Source organism: Hypanus sabinus, chromosome 25 (genome assembly GCF_030144855.1).
Source record: "Hypanus sabinus isolate sHypSab1 chromosome 25, sHypSab1.hap1, whole genome shotgun sequence".
In the NCBI taxonomy this organism is placed as follows: domain Eukaryota; kingdom Metazoa; phylum Chordata; class Chondrichthyes; order Myliobatiformes; family Dasyatidae; genus Hypanus; species Hypanus sabinus.
The window spans coordinates 1,306,070-1,325,183 of NC_082730.1; the positions used below are offsets into that span (position 1 = coordinate 1,306,070).

The 19,114-nt window shown below is 46.3% G+C and overlaps 1 protein-coding gene across 1 annotated transcript in view; it reads right to left on the minus strand.

The window, feature by feature from the left end:
• LOC132380919 (ubiquitin carboxyl-terminal hydrolase 2-like) overlaps positions 1–19,114 on the minus strand; it is a 60,389-nt gene that overhangs the window by 20,941 nt on the left and 20,334 nt on the right. The window contains exons 5-9 of the mRNA XM_059949864.1: positions 16,398–16,509; positions 14,134–14,271; positions 10,320–10,384; positions 5,011–5,114; positions 4,418–4,504 (exon numbers count right to left, since the gene is read on the minus strand). Coding sequence (XP_059805847.1) covers positions 4,418–4,504; positions 5,011–5,114; positions 10,320–10,384; positions 14,134–14,271; positions 16,398–16,509 — 506 coding nt within the window. The remainder of the gene's footprint in view (positions 1–4,417; positions 4,505–5,010; positions 5,115–10,319; positions 10,385–14,133; positions 14,272–16,397; positions 16,510–19,114) is intronic.

Sequence of the window (19,114 nt, forward strand, 5' to 3'; positions counted from 1 at the left end):
AACCATGCACCACAACTCTCTGACTCCAATGGGCAAGTCAATTTTGGATCCAATCAGCCAAGTCACTATGACTCCCATTATCTTAATTTTCTGGATGGGCTTACCATTCAGAATCTTGTCAAATGCCTTACTAAAAGCCACATACACAACATTCATTGTTTTACCTTCATCAATCACTGTTGTCACACCTTTAAAAACTCAGTCAGATTAGCCAGATATGATCTTCCCCACACAAAGCCATGATCACTGTCCCTAATTAGATCACACCGCTTGAAAATCCTATCCCCAAGAATCCTCACCATTAGTTTCTCTGCTACTGAATGGAACTCACCTGCGTGTAGCTTACAGGATTATTCCTATTTCCCTTCTTGAACAAAGGAACATTAGCTACTCACCAGTCCACCAGCACTACACCTGCGGCTAGTAAAGATACAAAGATCTTAGTTAAGGCCCCAGCCATCTCATCTCTTGCCTCTCTCAATAATCTGCCATATATTCTGACCATGGAGACTTATGCAACCATATCTTTCAGAAGACTTAAGCACTACCACTTCCCTAATCTTGAAATAACGCAGCATTTAGCACACTCCACACTGCTCTCACTAACCTCTACATCATTTCCCCTTGGTAAATAATGATATAAAGTACTCATTTAAGATCTCACCCACATCTTCCAACTTCAAGCACAAATTCTCTCCTTTATCCTTGAGCAGTCTTCTCTTGTTATATGCTTGCCCTTGATTGATGGAATTTTTTTTAATCCATGGCCCCGCCTGGCTCTTCTAACTCAAACACGATGCTGCCTGGCCTGCTGTGTTCCACCAGCATTTTGTGTGTGTTGCTTGGCTCTCCTAACTCCCTTAGAGTCATAGAAAAGTACAGCACAGAAACAGGCCCTTCGGCCCAACCATTTAAACTGCTTACTCTCATCAACCTGTACCGAAACCATAGCCCTTTATACCTGTCCTGTCCATGTACCTATCCAAACTTCCCTTAAATGTTGAAATGGAGCTCCTGTGCACCATACGCTGGCCGCTCGTTCCACACTCTCATGGCCCTCTAAGGGAAGAAGCTTCCTCTTATGTTCCCTTTAAACTTTACACATTTTACCCTTAACTCATGACCTCTGGTTGTAGTCCCACCCAACCTCAGTGAAAAAAGCCTACTTGCATTTACCCCTCATAATTTTATATTTCTCTTTCAAATTTCCCCTCAATCTTCTATATTCCAAGGAATAAAGTCTTAACCCTTTCAATCCTTCCTTATAACTCAGTTTCTCCAGTCCCTGCAACTCCTTGTAATTTTTTCCTGTAGCCTTTCAATCTTATTTAAATCTTTCCTATACATAGGTGACCAAAACTGCATAAGCACTTCAAATTAGGCCTCACCAATGTCTTATACAACTTCAACATAACATCCCATTTCCTGTACTCAGTATTTTGATATATGAAGGCCAATGTGCCAAAAGCCTTCTTTACGGCCCTATCTACTTGTGACGCCACAGTCAATGAATTATGGACCTGTATTCCCAGATCCCTTTGTTGTACAGCACTCCTCAGTGGTCTACCGCTCACTGTGTAAGACCTACCCTGGTTGGTCCTACTGAAGTACAACACCTTGCATTTGCCTGCATTAAAATTCCATCTGTCATTTTTCAATCCATTTTTCCAGACGGTCCAGATCCCACTGCAAGCTCTGACATTCTCTATTACTGTCCACTACATGCTCAATCACAAATTTGCTGATCCAGTTAACCACATTAACATCCAGATCATTGACATAGATGACAAACGATCCCGGTGGCACAGGCCGCCAGTCAGAGAGGCAACCCTCTACTACCACTCTCTACAAAGCCAAAGTCTAATCCAATTTGCTACCTCATCTTGAACACCAAATGACTGAACCTTCTTGACCAAGCTCCCATGCAGGAACTTGTTAAATGCTTTGTTAAAGTTCATGTAGACAACATCCACTGCCTTGCCTTCATCTACTTTCCTGGTAACTTCCTTGAAAAACGCTTTAAGATTGAATAGGCAGGACAATCAGTCAATGTCTGTCTAAATACTCATATACTCAGAGACTCATTCCACCGAGATGTAACACTGAGCGTCATAGGAAGTCATTCCTGCCTGTGGCCATCAAACTTTACAACTCCTCCCTCGGAGTGTCAGACACCCTGAGCCAGTAGACTGGTCCTGGACTTATTTCCACTTGACATAATTTACTTATTATTATTTATGGTTTTATATTGCTACATTTCTACACTATTCTTGGTTGGTGCGACTGTAACGAAACCCAATTTCCCTCAGGATCAATAAAGTATGTCTGTCTGTACTCAGTCCCTTCGAATACCTTCCAATACTTTTCCCACAACTAATGTCAGGCTCACCAGTCTATAATTTTCTTTGTTTATTCTTAGAACCTTTTTAAAACTGTGGAACAACATTAGCTATCCTGCAATCCTCTGGTACCTCACCTGTTGCTAAGGACAATTTAAATATCTCTGTTAGTGACCCTGCAATTTCTGCACTTGCCTCTCACAGGGTCCAAGGGAACACCTTGTCAGGGCCTGAGGATTTATCCATCGTAATTTACAGCAAGATAGCAAACACCTCCTCCTATCCAGGGTCAATGAAGTCGATGCTGTTTTATTTCACTTTCTATAGACTGTGTCCTTCTCCTCAGTAAATACAGATGCAAAAAAGTCTTTTAAAATCTCCCCCATTTCTACTGACTCTGGTTAGATTAACATTCTGATCTTCCAGAGAACTAATTTTGCAATCCCTTTTCTCTTAACATATCTGCAGAATCTCTTAGAATTCTCCTTCAGTTTATCTGCTCAGGTAATCTCATGCTTTCTTTCAGCCTTCTTGATTTCTTTCTTAAGTGTCCTCCTACATTTCTTATACTCCATAAGCATCTCATTTGTTCTTATCTGCCTATACCTGCTATGTATCTCCTTCTTTTTCTTAACCAGGGCCTCAATATCTCTTGAATATCAAGGTTTCCTAAACCTGTTATCTCTACTTTTCATTCTAACAGTCACATACAAGCTTTGTACTCTCAAAATTTCACTTTTGAAGGACTCCCACTTACCAATTATACCTTTGCCAGAAAACAGCCTGTCCCAACCCACATTTGCCAGATCCTTTCTCATACCATCAAAATTGGCCTTTCCCCAATTTAGAATCTCATTCCGCAGATCAGACTGATCATTTTCCATATTTACTTTGAAACTGATGGCATTGTGATCACTACATACAAAGTGTTCCACTTTGTGTTGACAAAGTGTTACACAAACTTCTGTCACCTGCCCAGTCTCATTCCCCAATAGCAGATCGTATCACACACTCTCTTGTTGGGAGTTCTACATTAAGGAAACTTTCCTGACCATATTTGATAAACTCTATTCCATCTGGTCCCTTTAGAATGGGAGTCCCAGGCAATATTGGAAAGTAAAATCAACTACTATAACAACCATATGCTTCTTGCAACCATCTCCAATCTCTCTTCAAATTTGTTTCCCTAAATCCAATAGACTGTTGGGTGGTTTGTACTATAGTCCCATTAACATGGTCATACCTTTCTTACTCCTCAGTTACACCCAAAATGCATAACAAGTCATCCAGCCAAGCTCATTCCCCAATCCAAGATCTAGCCTATCTTCTAGCTGCACTGACCACAGACTGCTTTAAGAACCATATCGTGGATACACCTAACACACTTTAACCCATCTAAACATTCTGCCCTAAGCAGTTTCCAGTCTATGCTGGGGAAATTAAAGTCATCCACAGGAATAACCCTGTTGTCTTTGCTCCTTTCATTAATCTGCCTTGGTACAGTACTGTGAAAAACTCGCAGGCACATATATATAGCCAGGGTTTTGAAAACATTTGTAGGGTACTGTAGTAATTTTTATGTACTGCACTGTAATGCTGCCACAAAAAGAAAGCAAGTTTCATGACATATGTGAATGATGATAAACCTGATTCTGATATGTCGTTGGCACTTCTTCACTGCCACCTGTCCCACACTTCTCCTAACACTTTTGACAGGACTGCATATTTCCCTTAATGTCTCAGCGGCTACTGGGTGTGTGGGGGGGGGGGGGGGCTGTAGTATAATCCAATCACAGTGATTGTAACTTTCCTATTTTTAAGTTTGACCCATACACACTCAGTTGTCTGAGCCCTCTGAGTGCAGCTGTAATATTGTCTCTGACTTGTAATGCCTCTCCCTCTCTTACGTCCTATTTATCTCTTCTACAACACTGAAACCCTGGAACCTGAGCATCTGAGCCTGCCCTTCTCTCAGTCAGTTCTGGTTAGTGAGGGAATACCGTAAGGCACTAGAAGCCCACAGTGGGATGCACTCACGTGAACCCCAGGACGGCAGGCAGTGCTCTCCGTGTGCTTACCGGAGCATTCTCCGTATCGAGTTCCTCTTCTGCAGTGAAGAGGCTGAGGCACTCGTCCAGCGGCACCCGACCTGAGATCGACATCCTCTGTTAGGCCAAGAGGGAACTGGAATTGAGTGACTGGACCCAGGCAATGCTCTCCCCTGTCCAGCTTCTGGTAGACTAGAGCTCCCTACACTTCTCCTGGAGGCCTCCTCCCATTGCATCGAAGACCCCCTATTTGCCTTTTAAATTACCTTAAGCCTCATCCTTCTCCAATGGAGCCTACCTTCCACCCTTCCTGAAGACCCCTTCCCTACCCAGGGCTCAAAACCCCCTCCACCAGAGCAACACTCCTCTCCCTACTGGGGCACCTCCGTCCCTCCGCTGGAGCCGCCCTCTCTTCTCCTAGAGACACACCCCCTTCCTGAGGCTCCCCATTGCCCCTAGAGCACCCCCGCCGAACTCTCTTCCCTTGGAGCCCTCCTCACTCCATTCATCAAGCCCTGATCCTCTCCCCTATCCCTTCACTGAACTCACCCCCACCCTTCCTGGAACCCAGCCCTCACCCCCTTCCCCCCACATGGAAGAACAGGGAGAGAAGAGAGACATACCTTAGGAATGGGCAGTGAAAGATCACAAAACACCTCGAAGGTGCTAGATTGATAGCCACATGATGTACACCTCAGGGTGCTGTTCAACTGCCCCACAAAGAGATCTGGGGAAGAGGTGGAAGCATTGTTACTCTCTGTACTCACCTCAGAACTGACAGTGGGGAAGGAAATTCACATTTTGCTTTCAGCAGGCTGAAATCTATGCAAGAAGTCATTCATTGGTGGCACAGTATGAGGTTTAAAGAGTTCAGGAGCTTTCAGCTTTCTTTTGGCAGGCTGAAATCAGCATGGGGTCATTAACAAGAACAGAGGTGCAAGCAGAGTGGGCACTGTAGGAGTATGCCAATGCTAGAGTGGTCTGACTTTAGCTCAACAGGCTTGGACAAGCACAGGTGGAAATTCTAAATATTAAATAAGAAAGTTTTTAGTAACACACACAAAATGTTGGTGGAACACAGCAGGCCAGGCAGCATCTATTGGAAGAAGTACAGTTTTGGGCCAAGACCCTTCATCAGGACTAACTGAAAGAAGAGATACTAAAAGATTTGAATGTGGGAGGGGAGCATGATATCCAAAATGATAGGAAGACAGGAGAGGGAGGGATGAAGCTAAGAGCTGGAAAATTGATTGGCAAAAGCTGGAGAAGGAAGAATGGCAGGCCTAGGGAGAAAGAAAGGGGGAGGGGAGCAACAGAGAGAGATGGAGAGCAGGCAAAGAATGACTGTGAAAGGGGCAGAGAGAGAAAAGGAAAAAAAGGGGGGAAATAATAAGTGAATGAATGAATGGCTTCATCTTGACATTGACAACGGAGGAAAGATCCCATTGAATCCCACCACCAAGCACATATTTCCCCCTCCCTACGCGACTCCCTTGTCCATTTGTCCTCCCATCCCTTCCCACCAATCTCCCTCCCGGCACTAATCCTTGTAAGTGGAACAAGTGCTACACCTGCCTTTACACTTCCTCCCTCACCACCATTCAGGGCCCCAGACAGTCCTTCCAGGTGAGGTGACACTTCACCTGTGAGTCGGCTGGTGTGGTATACTGTGTCCGGTGCTCCCGGTGTGGCCTTTTATATATTGGTGAGACCCGACTCAGACTGGGAGACTATTTTGCTGAATGCCTATGCTCTGTCTGCCAGAGAAAGCAGGATCTCCCAGTGGCCCCACATTTTAATTCCACGTCCCATTCCCATTCTGATGACTATCCATGGCCTCCTCTACTGTCAAGATGAAGCCACACTCAGGTTGGAGGAACAACACCTTATATTCCGTCTGGGTAGCCTTCAACCTGATGGCATTAACATTGATATCTCTAACTTCCATTAATGCCCCCCTCCCCTTCTTACCCCATCCCTTATTTATTTATTTATTTATTTATTCATTCATTCATTTCCACCCTTTTTCTTTTCTCTCTCTCTGCCCCTCTCACAATCACTCCTTGCCTGCTCTGGTGCTCTCCTCCCCTTTTCGTTCTCCCTTGGCCTCCTGTCCCAAGATCTTTTCCCTTCTCCAGCTCTGTATCCCTTTTGCCAATCAACTTTTCAGCTCTTGGCTTTGTCCCTCCCCCTCCTGTCTTCTCCTATCATTTCAGATCTCCCCCACCCCCTTTCAAATCTCTTACTATCTCTTCTTTCAGTTGGTCCTGACGAAGGGTCATGGCCTGAAACGTCGACTGTACTTCTTCCTATAGATGCTGCCTGGCCTGCTGCGTTCCACCAGCATTTTGTGTGTGCTGCTTGACTTTCCAGCATCTGCAGATTTCCTTGTGTAAAGTTTTTAGTAACTTTTTTTTTGTCTGTTAGTACATAACTAGTGTACAGAAAATGGATCCAGAGGTAGTGGCATGTTCCTTGTGTGACATGGGAAATTTGGGTGATCTCCAATCTCCCCGATAACTACATCTGCACAAAGTGCATCAAGTTGCAGCTCTGTCGAGACTGTGTTAAGGAACTGGAGCTGCAGCTCAATGACCTTCAGCTCATACAGGAGAATGAGGAGGCGCAGGATTCTGGTACTTAATCTAGCTCTGTGGTTCAAAAGGGAAATGGGGAGAAAAGGAGCGCAGGAGTGATAGGGGAATTTTTAATTAGAGGAGCAGAAAGCAGATTCTCTGGATGTGAAAGAGACACCCGGATGACCAGGGATGTGTCAGATCAGGTCTAAGGGGAGTGTGAACAGCCAGAACTCATGATATGTAATGGTACTATTGAGATAGATACGAAAAGGAAGGAAGTCCTGAAGAGAGAATATAGGGAGTTGTGCAGACCTCTCAGGCAATCTCCGGACTGCTGCCTATGCCACACGCCAGTGACGGTAAGAATAGGATGATTTTGCAGGTGAACGCATGGCTGAATATTGGCGCAGGGCAGGGGTTCAGATTTCTGCATCACTGGGATCTCTTCTGGGGAAGTTATGACCAGTACAAAAAGGACAATTTACATCTGAGCAGCATACACAAAATACTGGAGGAACTCAGGTGGTCAGGCAGCATCTATGGAAATGAATAGATAGTTGTTTCAGACAGAGACCTTTCTTCAGGACTTCAGGTATCCAAGAATACACATTTTATCAAAAGGACAGGCAGGAAGACGGAGAGGGTTCAAAACCTGAGAAAGGTGACATAGGATTGGAAAATACAGAATCATGGGTAGAGTTGGATACTGCAAGAGTAAAAGGACCCTGATGAGAGTTATATACTGGCCTCCAAACGGTAGCCAGGATGTGGGCTACAAATTACAACAGGAAATAGAAAAAAATCACCTGAATTCAGAGGTTGGGAATGTGTTGGAGTCAATGTTAAGGATGCAGCTTTGGGGTACTTGAGGTACATGGTAAAATAAGCCAGTCAGCATGATTTCCGAAACCTTGCTTGACAAATCTGTTTTAATAGTAAGCAGGATAAACAAATGAGAGACAGTGGATGTTGTTTATTTGGATTTCCAGAAGGCCTTTGACAAGGTGCCACACATAAGGCTTCTAACAAGAGCCCATGGTATTACAGGAAATGTACTAGCATGGATAGAAAATTGACTGGCTGGCAGGAAGCGAAGAGTGGGAATAAAGGGTGCCTTGACTGGTTGGCTGCCATTGATTGGTGGTATGCCACATGGTTTGGTATTGGGACCATTTCTTTTCATGTTGTATGTCAATGAATTGAATGAAGGATTTGATAGCTTTGTGGTCAAGTTTGCGGTCAATACAAAGATAGGTGTTGGGGCAGGTAGTGTTGAGGAAGCAGGGTGCCTGCAGAAGGACTTGGGCAGATTGAGGGAATGAGCAAAGAATAGGCAAATGGAATATAATGTTCATCTACTTTGGCAGGAAGAATAAAGGCATGGACTATTTTCTAAACAGAGAAAAAATTCAAAAATCAGAGATGGACTTCGGAGACCTAGTGCAGGATTTCCTAAAGGTTAACTTCCAGGTTGAGTCAGTGATCAGGAAGGTAAATTATATGTTGGCATTTATTTTAGAGGGCTTAAGCACCAAAGCAAGGAGGTAACATGGAGACTTTATAAGGCATAGGTCAGACTGCACTTGGAAATATTGTGAGGTACTTTGAGCCCCTTATCTAAGAGAAGATGCACTGGCATTTGAAGGAGTCTAGAGGAGCTTCACGAGAATGATCCCAGGGATGAAAGGGTGAACACATGAGGAGCCCATTGATGGCTCTAGGCCTGTGCCTACTGGAGTTTAGAAGAATGGGAGGGGGTTTCATTGCAACCTATTGAATACTGAATGGTCTGGATAAAGTGGATGTGGAAAGGAAGTTTCCTATGGTGAGTGGAGTCCAGGACCAGAGGGCACAGGCTCAGAATTGTGGGAAGTCCATTTAGAACAGAGATGAGGAGGAAGTTCTTTAGCCAGAGGGTGCTGAATCTGTGGAATTCATTGTCACAGAAGACTGTCCAGGCCAATTCATTGGGTATATTTAAGGCAGAGGCTGATAGGTTCTTGACTAATCAGTGCATCTAAGATTACAGGGAGAAGGCAGGAGGATGGGGTTAAGAGGGATAATAAGTCAGCCATGATAGACTATCATAGCAAACTCAATGAACCAAGAGGCCTAATTCTGCTCCCAGGTCTTGCACTGTGTCTAACCCATGCCCTGGAGAGATGTAATAACAAGGAGCTTCACTCTTGTGTCTGACTGGTGCCCTGGGAGTGTGTGATTGGACAGTGTAGAGGGAGTGTGTGATTGGACAGTGTAGAGGGAGCGTGTGATTGGACAGTGAAGAGGGAGCGTGTGATTGGACAGTGAAGAGGGAATGTGTGATTGGACAGTGAAGAGGGAGTGTGTGATTGGACAGTGTAGAGGGAGTGTGTGATTGGACAGTGTAGAGGGAGTGTGTGATTGGACAGTGTAGAGGGAGTGTGTGATGGGATGGTGTAGAGGGAGTGTGTGATTGGACGGTGTAGAGGGAGTGTGTGATGGGATGGTGTAGAGGGAGTGTGTGATTGGACGGTGTAGAGGGAGTGTGTGATGGGATGGTGTAGAGGGAGTGTGTGATTGGACGGTGTAGAGGGAGTGTGTGATGGGATGGTGTAGAGGGAGTGTGTGATTGGACAATGTAGTGTGATGGGACTGTGTAGAGGGAGTGTGTGATGGGACGGTGTAGAGGGAGTGTGTGATTGGACAGTGTAGAGGGAGTGTGTGATTGGACAGTGTAGAGGGAGTGTGTGATTGGACAGTGTAGAGGGAGTGTGTGATTAGACAGTGTAGAGGGAGTGTGTGATTGGACAGTGTAGAGGGAGTGTGTGATTGGACAGTGTAGAGGGAGTGTGTGATTGGACAGTGTAGAGGGAGTGTGTGATTGGACAGTGTAGAGGGAGTGTGTGATGGGATGGTGTAGAGGGAGTGTGTGATTGGACGGTGTAGAGGGAGTGTGTGATGGGATGGTGTAGAGGGAGTGTGTGATTGGACGGTTTAGAGGGAGTGTGTGATGGGACGGTGTAGTGGAAGTGTGTGAAGGGATGTTGTAGTGGAAATGTGTGATGGGACAGTGCAGTGAGAGAGTGATGGGACAGTGCAGTGAGAGAGTGATGGGACAGTGCAGTGAGAGAGTGATGGGACAGTGCAGTGACAGAGTGATGGGACAGTGCAGTGACAGAGTGATGGGACAGTGCAGTGACAGAGTGATGGGACAGTGTACTTGAAGTGTGATGGGACAGTGTAGTGAGAGTGCGATGGGATGGTGTAGTGAGAGTGTGATGGGACGCTGCATCTGGACGGTGCAGTGGGAGTTTGAGGTGAGAGTGCGATGGGATGGTGTAGTGAGAGCATACAATAGGTCAGTATTTCCTTACCTACAATTTTGCTGTCATCTCGCTCCAAGTATCGCTTCCACATGTGGATTGATTTCTCATCATCACTGAGGAAGAAATTAACGTAGGTGAGAGTGGGAGAGGGTGAGGCTGAAGAACAGAACGGTAGAGAGAGTTAAAAGGTGTGGGAGAATTAGAAACAGTAAGAGGTCCTGGGAATCGGGAACATGAGGGCAAAGGGAAGAAAAGGGATGTGAACCTACAGAGAGAAAGAATCATATTGAGAGGCAGCACAGAGTGAGAGACTAACGGGGAGAGAGTGACAGAGGGAGGGGAGGGAACGATGGAGCTGTGTGGAAGGGAGGGAGAAGAAAGGGGAGAGCGGATGAGGCAGAGGGTGAAAGAAAGGTACTGAGGGAGAGTGGGTGGGCATGCAGGAAGAAGAGATGATTCAGTAAAAATGAAAAAGCGCAAGAGATAAAATAGTAAAAGAAAGAATGAGAGGGAGAAAGATTGTGAGACAGAGAAAGGGACCATGCCAGCATGCCACTGATAACCAGTTACAGCCCTCTTGTTATCAACACTCTCCAATGGCTGAGCATTGGTAGAAGTGGCTTCCTGCCTGTAGAATCATAAATTGCCAGTGGAACTGAGGGGGCTGTTTTACTGGATGTTCAGGTACACTGCAAGTGTGTGCGATCCTGACTGGATTGTTGTCTTCAGATCTGTGAGATACTTTTCTTAAAGCTCTTGAGCAACCCTATCTAGGAGCAGGCACATTTTGTCTCTGGTGCTTTCATTAGCTGAGCTCAGATCTGCATTCGCCAGGACAACCTGGGACTTCTCCGTCCCTGTCCTCTGGACAGCGCATGTAGAGAATTTCATAGCATGGAAAGCTTGCTGGCTCCATCCACAGCAGTAGGAGTGGGAACGATGAGGAGCCCAAGCTCCATTAATGCGGCTCTGTTCCCTCAAGACCCTGTGCCAGGGGGTGGCATTCATTCCCAAGCAGTTATGTGAAAATGGAGAGAATAGGACACTAGATGGTGTAGTGCTGGGGGAGTAACTGTGTGCGAGTGGAGGTCTGTGACTGGACAACATGCTCTATACCCTATCCCCGATATCTACACCCTGAATTTGCACTGCTAACTCTAGCTGTGGGTGTGGTCCCTCTGGTTCATATAGATGAACTGTCTATCGCACTCATGGAAGTGTGTGGTGGGCTCCTCTGTCCTGATCTTTAATCTCCATGTCCCCCTATTTCAGACACTGCACTGACCCAGAACTACACCTAGTTCCTTTCATCACTGACCTTCCTCCCATTCTGAGATGCCAATTTTCCAGTATTGGTAACATCTTCGTAAACTTGTTGTCACTCTCTCCTGGTACATGGTGACCTCAATTGTCCCAGTGTCCTGGTGTGGGAGATGGATCAGCACTCAATACTCAGTCCCATTCCCACCTCAGTAGGTGAAGCAGCCCATGCCTGTATGCAGCAAGACCCAGACAACATTCAGACACAGGCTGAGAAGTGACAGGTCAAATTCACACACACAAGTACCAGGCAGTGACCATCTCCAATAAAAGAGCCTGATCTCCTTCCCCTGACATTCCCATTGCCCTGACCTGACCATCAATACTCTGGGATGATCACTGACCAGAAACTCATCTGGACCAGTTACATCACCACGACGTCTACAATACTTGTCCAGTTACTAGAGCTGCTAGCTCCGAGTTCGGGTTCAATCCTGACTTCAGGTCCTGTCTGTGTGGAGTTAGCCTGCTCACCCTGTGACCACATGGGTTTTACACCAAGTGTTCTGGCTTCCCTCCCACGAGTGAGTTGGTGGGTTAATTGTCTGCTGTAAATTTCCCCTTATACATTGGTAGGATCTGGCAGGAGTGGTGGGGAATATGTAGAGAATAAAATAGGTTCATGGAGAGTTAAATGGGTGGCTGATTGCCAGCATGATCTTGATGGGCCAAAGAACCTGTACCTGCACTATCTATCTCTCACTGAGTGGGTCAAAGACCAGAGAGTGTGACACTGTGACTCACAATCACAAGCTTGAACCAAGCATGTCCAGGAACCAGAAGACTGCGCATGATGAAGGATAACAGTAGTGAACCCTGTCCTCTACAGTGGGTGAGATCCCACCATGTTCTCACAAACCTCTCCTAATCCACAAGAAGGACCAATGTCATTGACCTCTTCCAGACTGACATCCCCAGCATGGAGGCCTTAGTTACTCCCTGCCTAATGGAAAGACCACATCATTCACAAGCCCAACACCAGGCTCCTGTAACACACACTCTGTCCCAGCTCTGTCATGGGAAGAGATCATTGGGCAGATAGGAGGAACAACGTGAAGATGTGCTCTGTGAAGAACAATACCCCCCCCCCACCCCATTGGCTGGCGATCCGGGGAATCGCCAGCCAATGACACTGAAAGTACAGAGGGAACATTGAGGATCTGAAACCTGGAGCTGTGGATCATGAATACACAGTGGTCCTGTGTGAGCAATGGGGGGGAGCTACCAGTTCACAAGCTCCCCACTCACTTGTCTCATCACATACCACCTGACCTGTCTGTGGGAGGGATTGTGGGTCCCACACTGAACTCACTATAGGACCACAGAACCACTCGATCCCCAGGGACTGACAGGCCTGAGATGGGATATTAGCATCTACCAGTGATCGTCAAGCACACATCTGTGTTGTTCCCGTGTGAGGACTGCAAATAGGGACACAAGTGGTCAACACTGTATTTTCAACTACGATATTGTCTCCAGCTGAAGTGAGATGTGAAGGTGTTTTTTCAGGTCACTGCGGCCTTCATACTATAGGAAAAGGTGTTGTTTCAGGGCACTGCAACCTTGGGATCGGTAGAGTAAGATGTTGTTTCAGGGCACCAGCCTTGGGACTCAGTAGGAGGTGTTGTTTCAGGATACTGTAGCCTTCGTGACTGGTAGGAGAGGTGTTGTTCCAAGACACTGCAGCCTTGGGATTCAGTAGGAGAAGGTGTTGTTCCAAGACACTGCAGACTCGGGATTCAGTAGGAGAAGGTGTTGTTCCAGGACACTGCAGCCTTGGGATTCAGTAGGAGAAGGTGTTGTTCCAGGACACTGCAGCCTTGGGATTCAGTAGGAGAAGGTGTTGTTCCAGGACACCGTAGCCTTCGGGACTCAGTATCAGAAGGTGTTGTTCCAGGACACTGCCACCTTGGGATCAGTAGGTTTGGTTCTAGGGCACTTTAGTTTTCAGGACTCGGTAGGAACACACACAAAATGCTCTTGGAATTCAGTAGGGCCAGCAGCATCGATAGAAAAGAGTAAACAGTCGATGGTTCAAGCCGAGACCCTTCACCAGGAGTCCTGATGAAGGTTTTTGGGCTGAAATGTCGACTGGTCTGCTGAGTTCTTGCAGCATTTGTGTGTGTTGCTTAGATCTCCATCATCTGCAGATTTTCTCTTGTTTGTAATGGGACTCAGCAGGAACCTGTACTGCACTTGTGCTGTTGTCAGGCCCTCCAGTGGACAAGTGCAGAAATGAAAATGGCTCCACGCGAATTCAGACTGCTGGTTCAGCTCTTTTAAAGCACTCAAAGAATTGGAATGAAAGAGAGAGGGAATGCTAGTGGGAGAGGGAGAGAGACAGTCTGACTGAGGGAGGGATTGCGGAAGAAATAGAGGAGGGGAGGGACACACATAGAAAGACAGTCTGAACGGGGAGACAGAGAGAGGCAGAGTAGTGAGTGAAGGAGATGGGGATGAGTACAAGAGACAGACATGACAATCAGAGAAAAAGATGAGAGGCAAGCATGAGAGGGGGACAGAGGCAGCCATGATCACTCACCGCATTCGCTCCACACTTCCAGTGAAGCCCCGTATCCCAGACACTGACATAATGCTGGGAGCTTTGCGGGATTTCCGATTGATCTCCATGTGGAGCCAGTCCATGAGGAAGCGAAGGAACTCCTGAGCATCCTGCTGGCTGTGAGAGAGGGTGGGGCAGAATGGAGTGGAGGAAGGGAGGGGCATAAAGAAAGTTGAGTAGAGTGGAGGGTGGGGGAGAGAGAGAATGAGAAAGGGCAGGAGGGGTAAAGAGAAGCAGATTGGGGAAAGATAGGGTCAGGGAGTCAGTTAGCTTTTCAAGGGAACAAGACTATTCACTTCCCCTTGAAAATGTTACACAGGAAGCAGTCAAGGTTGCTCTGGCCCTCCAGATCTGACATGCTGTCATGATGATGGGTGCTGGGATCGTGCTGTACCCATATTTTCTACCTCATTCGCTATCTTACCACACTAGCTACACTGCAGGGAGTGTTCATTGTTCGTGCCAAACCCTGAGATGTTGAAGTCCCCAAGAACAGATTTGATGGAAAGTAATGGCATTCAGCCCCTTTGAGTCTAAAGTCCCACTCAATCAGCTCGTGGACAATCCTGTGCCTCAAGTTCACCCTTCTGCCTGACCCCTCAGATCACCCCTCCCTCCCCAACCACCAAACTGACTAAAGGACTGGACATCTTCAGGGGGAGCAGAATTCTGGAGAATCCCTTTCCACCTCTTTCCCAAAGCTCCCATTCCAGGACTGTGCCCCTAACTGTAGATAATATGGAGATGGCAAAGGTCTGGCAATTGACAAAGAGGGACAAATGCAAGTTCAGAGTGTGTGGTGATGGGAAGTGAAACAGCATCAGCAATGCACAATAAATTGGGGTGTGGAGTCTCTGTCCAGGGATCCCGAAAGGAATAAGGCAGCTCAATACAGGGTTGAAAGGCCAAAGTTCAGGGTATATGATCAAGAGAGGAGATGCTCAAACTGTGTCCTGCACCAGTTAAGACAATGGGAACAGTTGTGGTCACCATTTTGCGGACACCAGGATCCCACTGGAGAGGGTAAGTGGAGAGGAGTGGAAAATGACAGATAATAACTTGAGAGGCTAAGGTTAGAGATGGGGAGAAGTTGAGGATCAAAGGATCATTTTCAGGCGGGAGGGCTCTAACTAGCAATGTGCCAGTTATTAGTGCTCGCAACTGCACTACTTACAATGAATCTCCTTGATGATGGGACCAACAACATCTTCTCCAGTTCTAAGACTGGAATGAGTTATGAGGAGGGTGGGCTGTCAGTGAAGGGGCAGAGTGAGTACCACGTGGCAAAGGCAGTCTTCACTCATTCGTGATTCAAGATCAGATCAGCACCAGGAAAGAGAAGGCTCAGACTCCAGAAGGACCATTGCTGATGCCCATCCCATAATCTCTTGGAACTCAGTTGTTTCAGAGGGTTGACCACATTGGCAGCAGAACAGATAAGCAAGGCAGATATTTTTCCTTATGGAAAATCAGAAGGAGATTTTGCGTTCAATGTTACAGTCACAGTCTGCACAGACTAAAACACACATATTCTTACATAAACCTACCCTAACTCTCTCAGTCTCCTTACATTATCACTATCGAGCGGGGTTTTGTTGATCAAGATTGACTTTTTAACTGAATTTGAATTCACAGCCAGTTTACAATCAATCCCTAATTAGATCTGAACTGGGACATTGGATTGTTAGTTTAGCTTATGTCATTAGTCCTGTAATTGAACTGCAATGTTCAAACAATTCTCTTTAGTCTTGAAAAGCAGAACACTGGACAGAGGCTGGTTGTGGAGGAAAGTGGTGTCCCCGTATTCTGAACACAGGAGGTCAGTAGAAACAGCAAATTATTCCCACATCTCATTGTTGGTTGGGGTTTACTATGGAAGAGAGAGTGTAACAGTGGGAGAGGGTCAATAGCAACGGAAAGAGTGTTGGTGGGACCTCATCTGGAGCACAGACATAGTGTTGCTCCTCTGTCTAAGGAGGTCCACATGCACTAGGGGGCCAGTAAGGAAAGGTTGAGTGAGTTCCTTCATCATCACTGTCTAATTACTGGAACTCCCTACATAACAGAGGACTGCAATGGTATAAGACACCATGGTATAAGCTTATCATGGGCAGCCAAGGATGAACGATAATTTTTGCTACATCAATGTCCCAGGAGATGGGGGAGGTGCCCAAAAAGAGACAGGTTCAGCAGGAAGATGGAGTAACCAGTGATTGACAGGGTTGGAAGCCTCCACAGCTCACCTGTATCCAATGAAGTGTGGAACAAATCTCTGGAATGTCTGGAGGAAGCGCAATGGACTGACAGAACCTGAGCTTATGGGGTCCCAAAGAGCAGCAATTAGATCAGCAAAGGCTACAAGGGGCAAGAGAAGAGGTAATGGAGAAAGGGGAGGAGCAGAAGACAAGCAAAACAGGGAGGGAGAGAGATAGAGGGAGATTCAAACAGGGAGAAAAAGAAAAAGGAAACAAAGTGGAGGGAAAGGGAAGGAGAGGTAGTGGAGGAAGAGGGAGAGTGAGGGAGGGTGGGGGAGAGAGAAAGAGGGGGAAAGAAAATATAAAGAGGACAAAATGGAAAAACAAGACAATTTCACATGAGCAAAGTAGAAAAAATAACATTAGCTTAATATTTTTCTCCAAAATCAAGAACTACTACTGTTCCCTGCAATACATACGGAGACCAATGCTCCCTATATTGAATTGGGGGGGCTCATATATCCTGTAATATACACGGGGACCTATGCTCCCCATAAAATCCACAAGGACAGATGCTCCCTATATTGTACGAGGTCTGAAAGTAGCCTGTAATATACACAGAGATTAATGTTCCCTGCAATATGCAGTGTCTGTATCTCCCTATATACATAGCCTCTATATCCCTGTGTATATAAACCATGTCTGTATCCCCTGTACACACACCGTGTCTGTATCCCCTGTATATACACCATGTCTGTATCCCGTATATACAGTTTTATGAATGTACCACAGCTCTGAGGGGCCGAAGGGGCGGGGGGAGCTCCCTCCTTTGTGAGAATCGCAAGATCACTATTGAGTCCGTTCAGGAGACTCAGGAAATGGGAGAGAGAGACGTGCCGAATACCTCGTTCCACCGCGATGCAAAATAATGCGACATTGACCATTGTCTCCTGGAGACCACGTTTGTGGATTGGGGACTATGCTACGTGCAAGCCCTTGGGCAAAGTGGGCTGGTTGAGAGAGAGTGATTGCATCATCCCAACCTGATTGACATCTGAGACCCCATGAGGAAGTAGAAAAGAGGGTCTGGGGGAACACCCCCTTGAGATGCACCAGAAGAAACGCTAACGATCCTGTAGTAGCGGGAAGCCATTTGAAGGAAGTCACGTGCGTTCGATTCCGTTGCTGGAATCGGTGACTGGAACCACGGAAACCAGCTTTTAGCTAACAACCCCTGACTCAACGGATTCACTTCATAAAGACCTGGGCAAGTTTCTTTTCTCACCAATCTCTCTCTCTCTCTCTCTCTCCAACAAGTGAAAACCCAGCCGTCCCCCCTCCAAAAGGCTGAGGCCTGCAGGAACTGAGTGACTTTTATATTTCCATCGGACAGTATATTATCCCCTAGACAAACGATCGAGCTGTTTCTTATTGATGGTTATTATTAGACCCGCGCTTTTAGATTGAGTAGTGACAACGTATATTATCTGAATGTTTGTATTAATCTTATTTTTGTGCCCCTTCATAAATAGAGACTTTTAAAAATAGTACCATCAGACTTCAACTGACCTCTCTATCTTTGCTGGTAAGTGATCCAGTTACGGAATTTCAGCAGTTGGGGTTCTCGTCTCAGGATTTGACACCAAATTGGAGGGCCAGTGAATCGGGCTTGTAGGTCCAAAACTTGGATCTGGTTACACGAGTAGCCATACGGGAAACCAGCAAAGATGGACGTGGGTGAATTTATAGAAAACCCGACTCTGGAGGCGCTGGAGGTGGCCTCCAAATCAGACTTGAAGAAAATTGGCGAAGGAGTTAAACCTCGCAGGGGTGAGGTTGTCAATGAAAAAGCAGGAGGTGCGAAGGGCAATAACTCAGTATTATATTGGGAAGAATGTGTTTACAGCTGAGGTATTGGAAAATATCCCTGAAAAGGTACCAGCTAGTACCAGCTCAGTTAGAGTTGGAAAAATTAAGGTGGGAACATGAAATTAAGTTAAAACAGCTGGAAATAGAGAAGGAAAGGGCCGAGAAAAAAAGAGAGCATGAACTTCAGCTAAAGGAGCTGGAAGCAGCTAAGAAGAAGGAGAGGGCCAAGAAGGAGAGGGCCGAGAAGGAGAAGGACAAAAAGGAGAAGGAGAGGGCCGAGAAGGAGAAGGAGAAGGACGAAAAGGAGAAGGAGAGGAAACATGACTTGGAGATGGAGAAGTTAAGGCTAGAGCAACAAAGTCAGGGGTCGGACTGAGAGGAGCGGTTTGATGTTAGTCGGGTGTTGAGGTTAGTACCCCCGTTCGAGGAGACGGATGTTGATTGTTATTTCTTGCTTTTTGAAAAGATGGCAGTGAATCAGAAGTGGCCCAGAGAGCAGTGGGTGGCGTTGTTACAAAGTGTGTTAAGAGGGAAGGCCCAGTGGGCATATGCGGCGTTGTCCACGGAGGGGGAAGTGGAAGAGAAATATGACCAAGTAAAGGCGGCCATTCTCCGGGGTTACGCGCTAGTAGCTGAAGCATATAGACAAAAGTTCAGAAATTTGGGAAAAGGGTGGAATCAGACGTATACTGAGTTTGCCTATGAGAAGGGTGTGCTCTTGGACCGTTGGTGCACCGCGGAAAAAGTGGACGAGGATTATGGGCGTCTCAGGGAGTTACTTTTGATTGAGGAATTTAAAGGTTGTGTTTCGGAGGACATCCGGATGTATTTGAATGAGAAGTCGAATAAGTCCATTTCAGAATTTGCTAGGTTCGCGGATGAATATGCCCTAACCC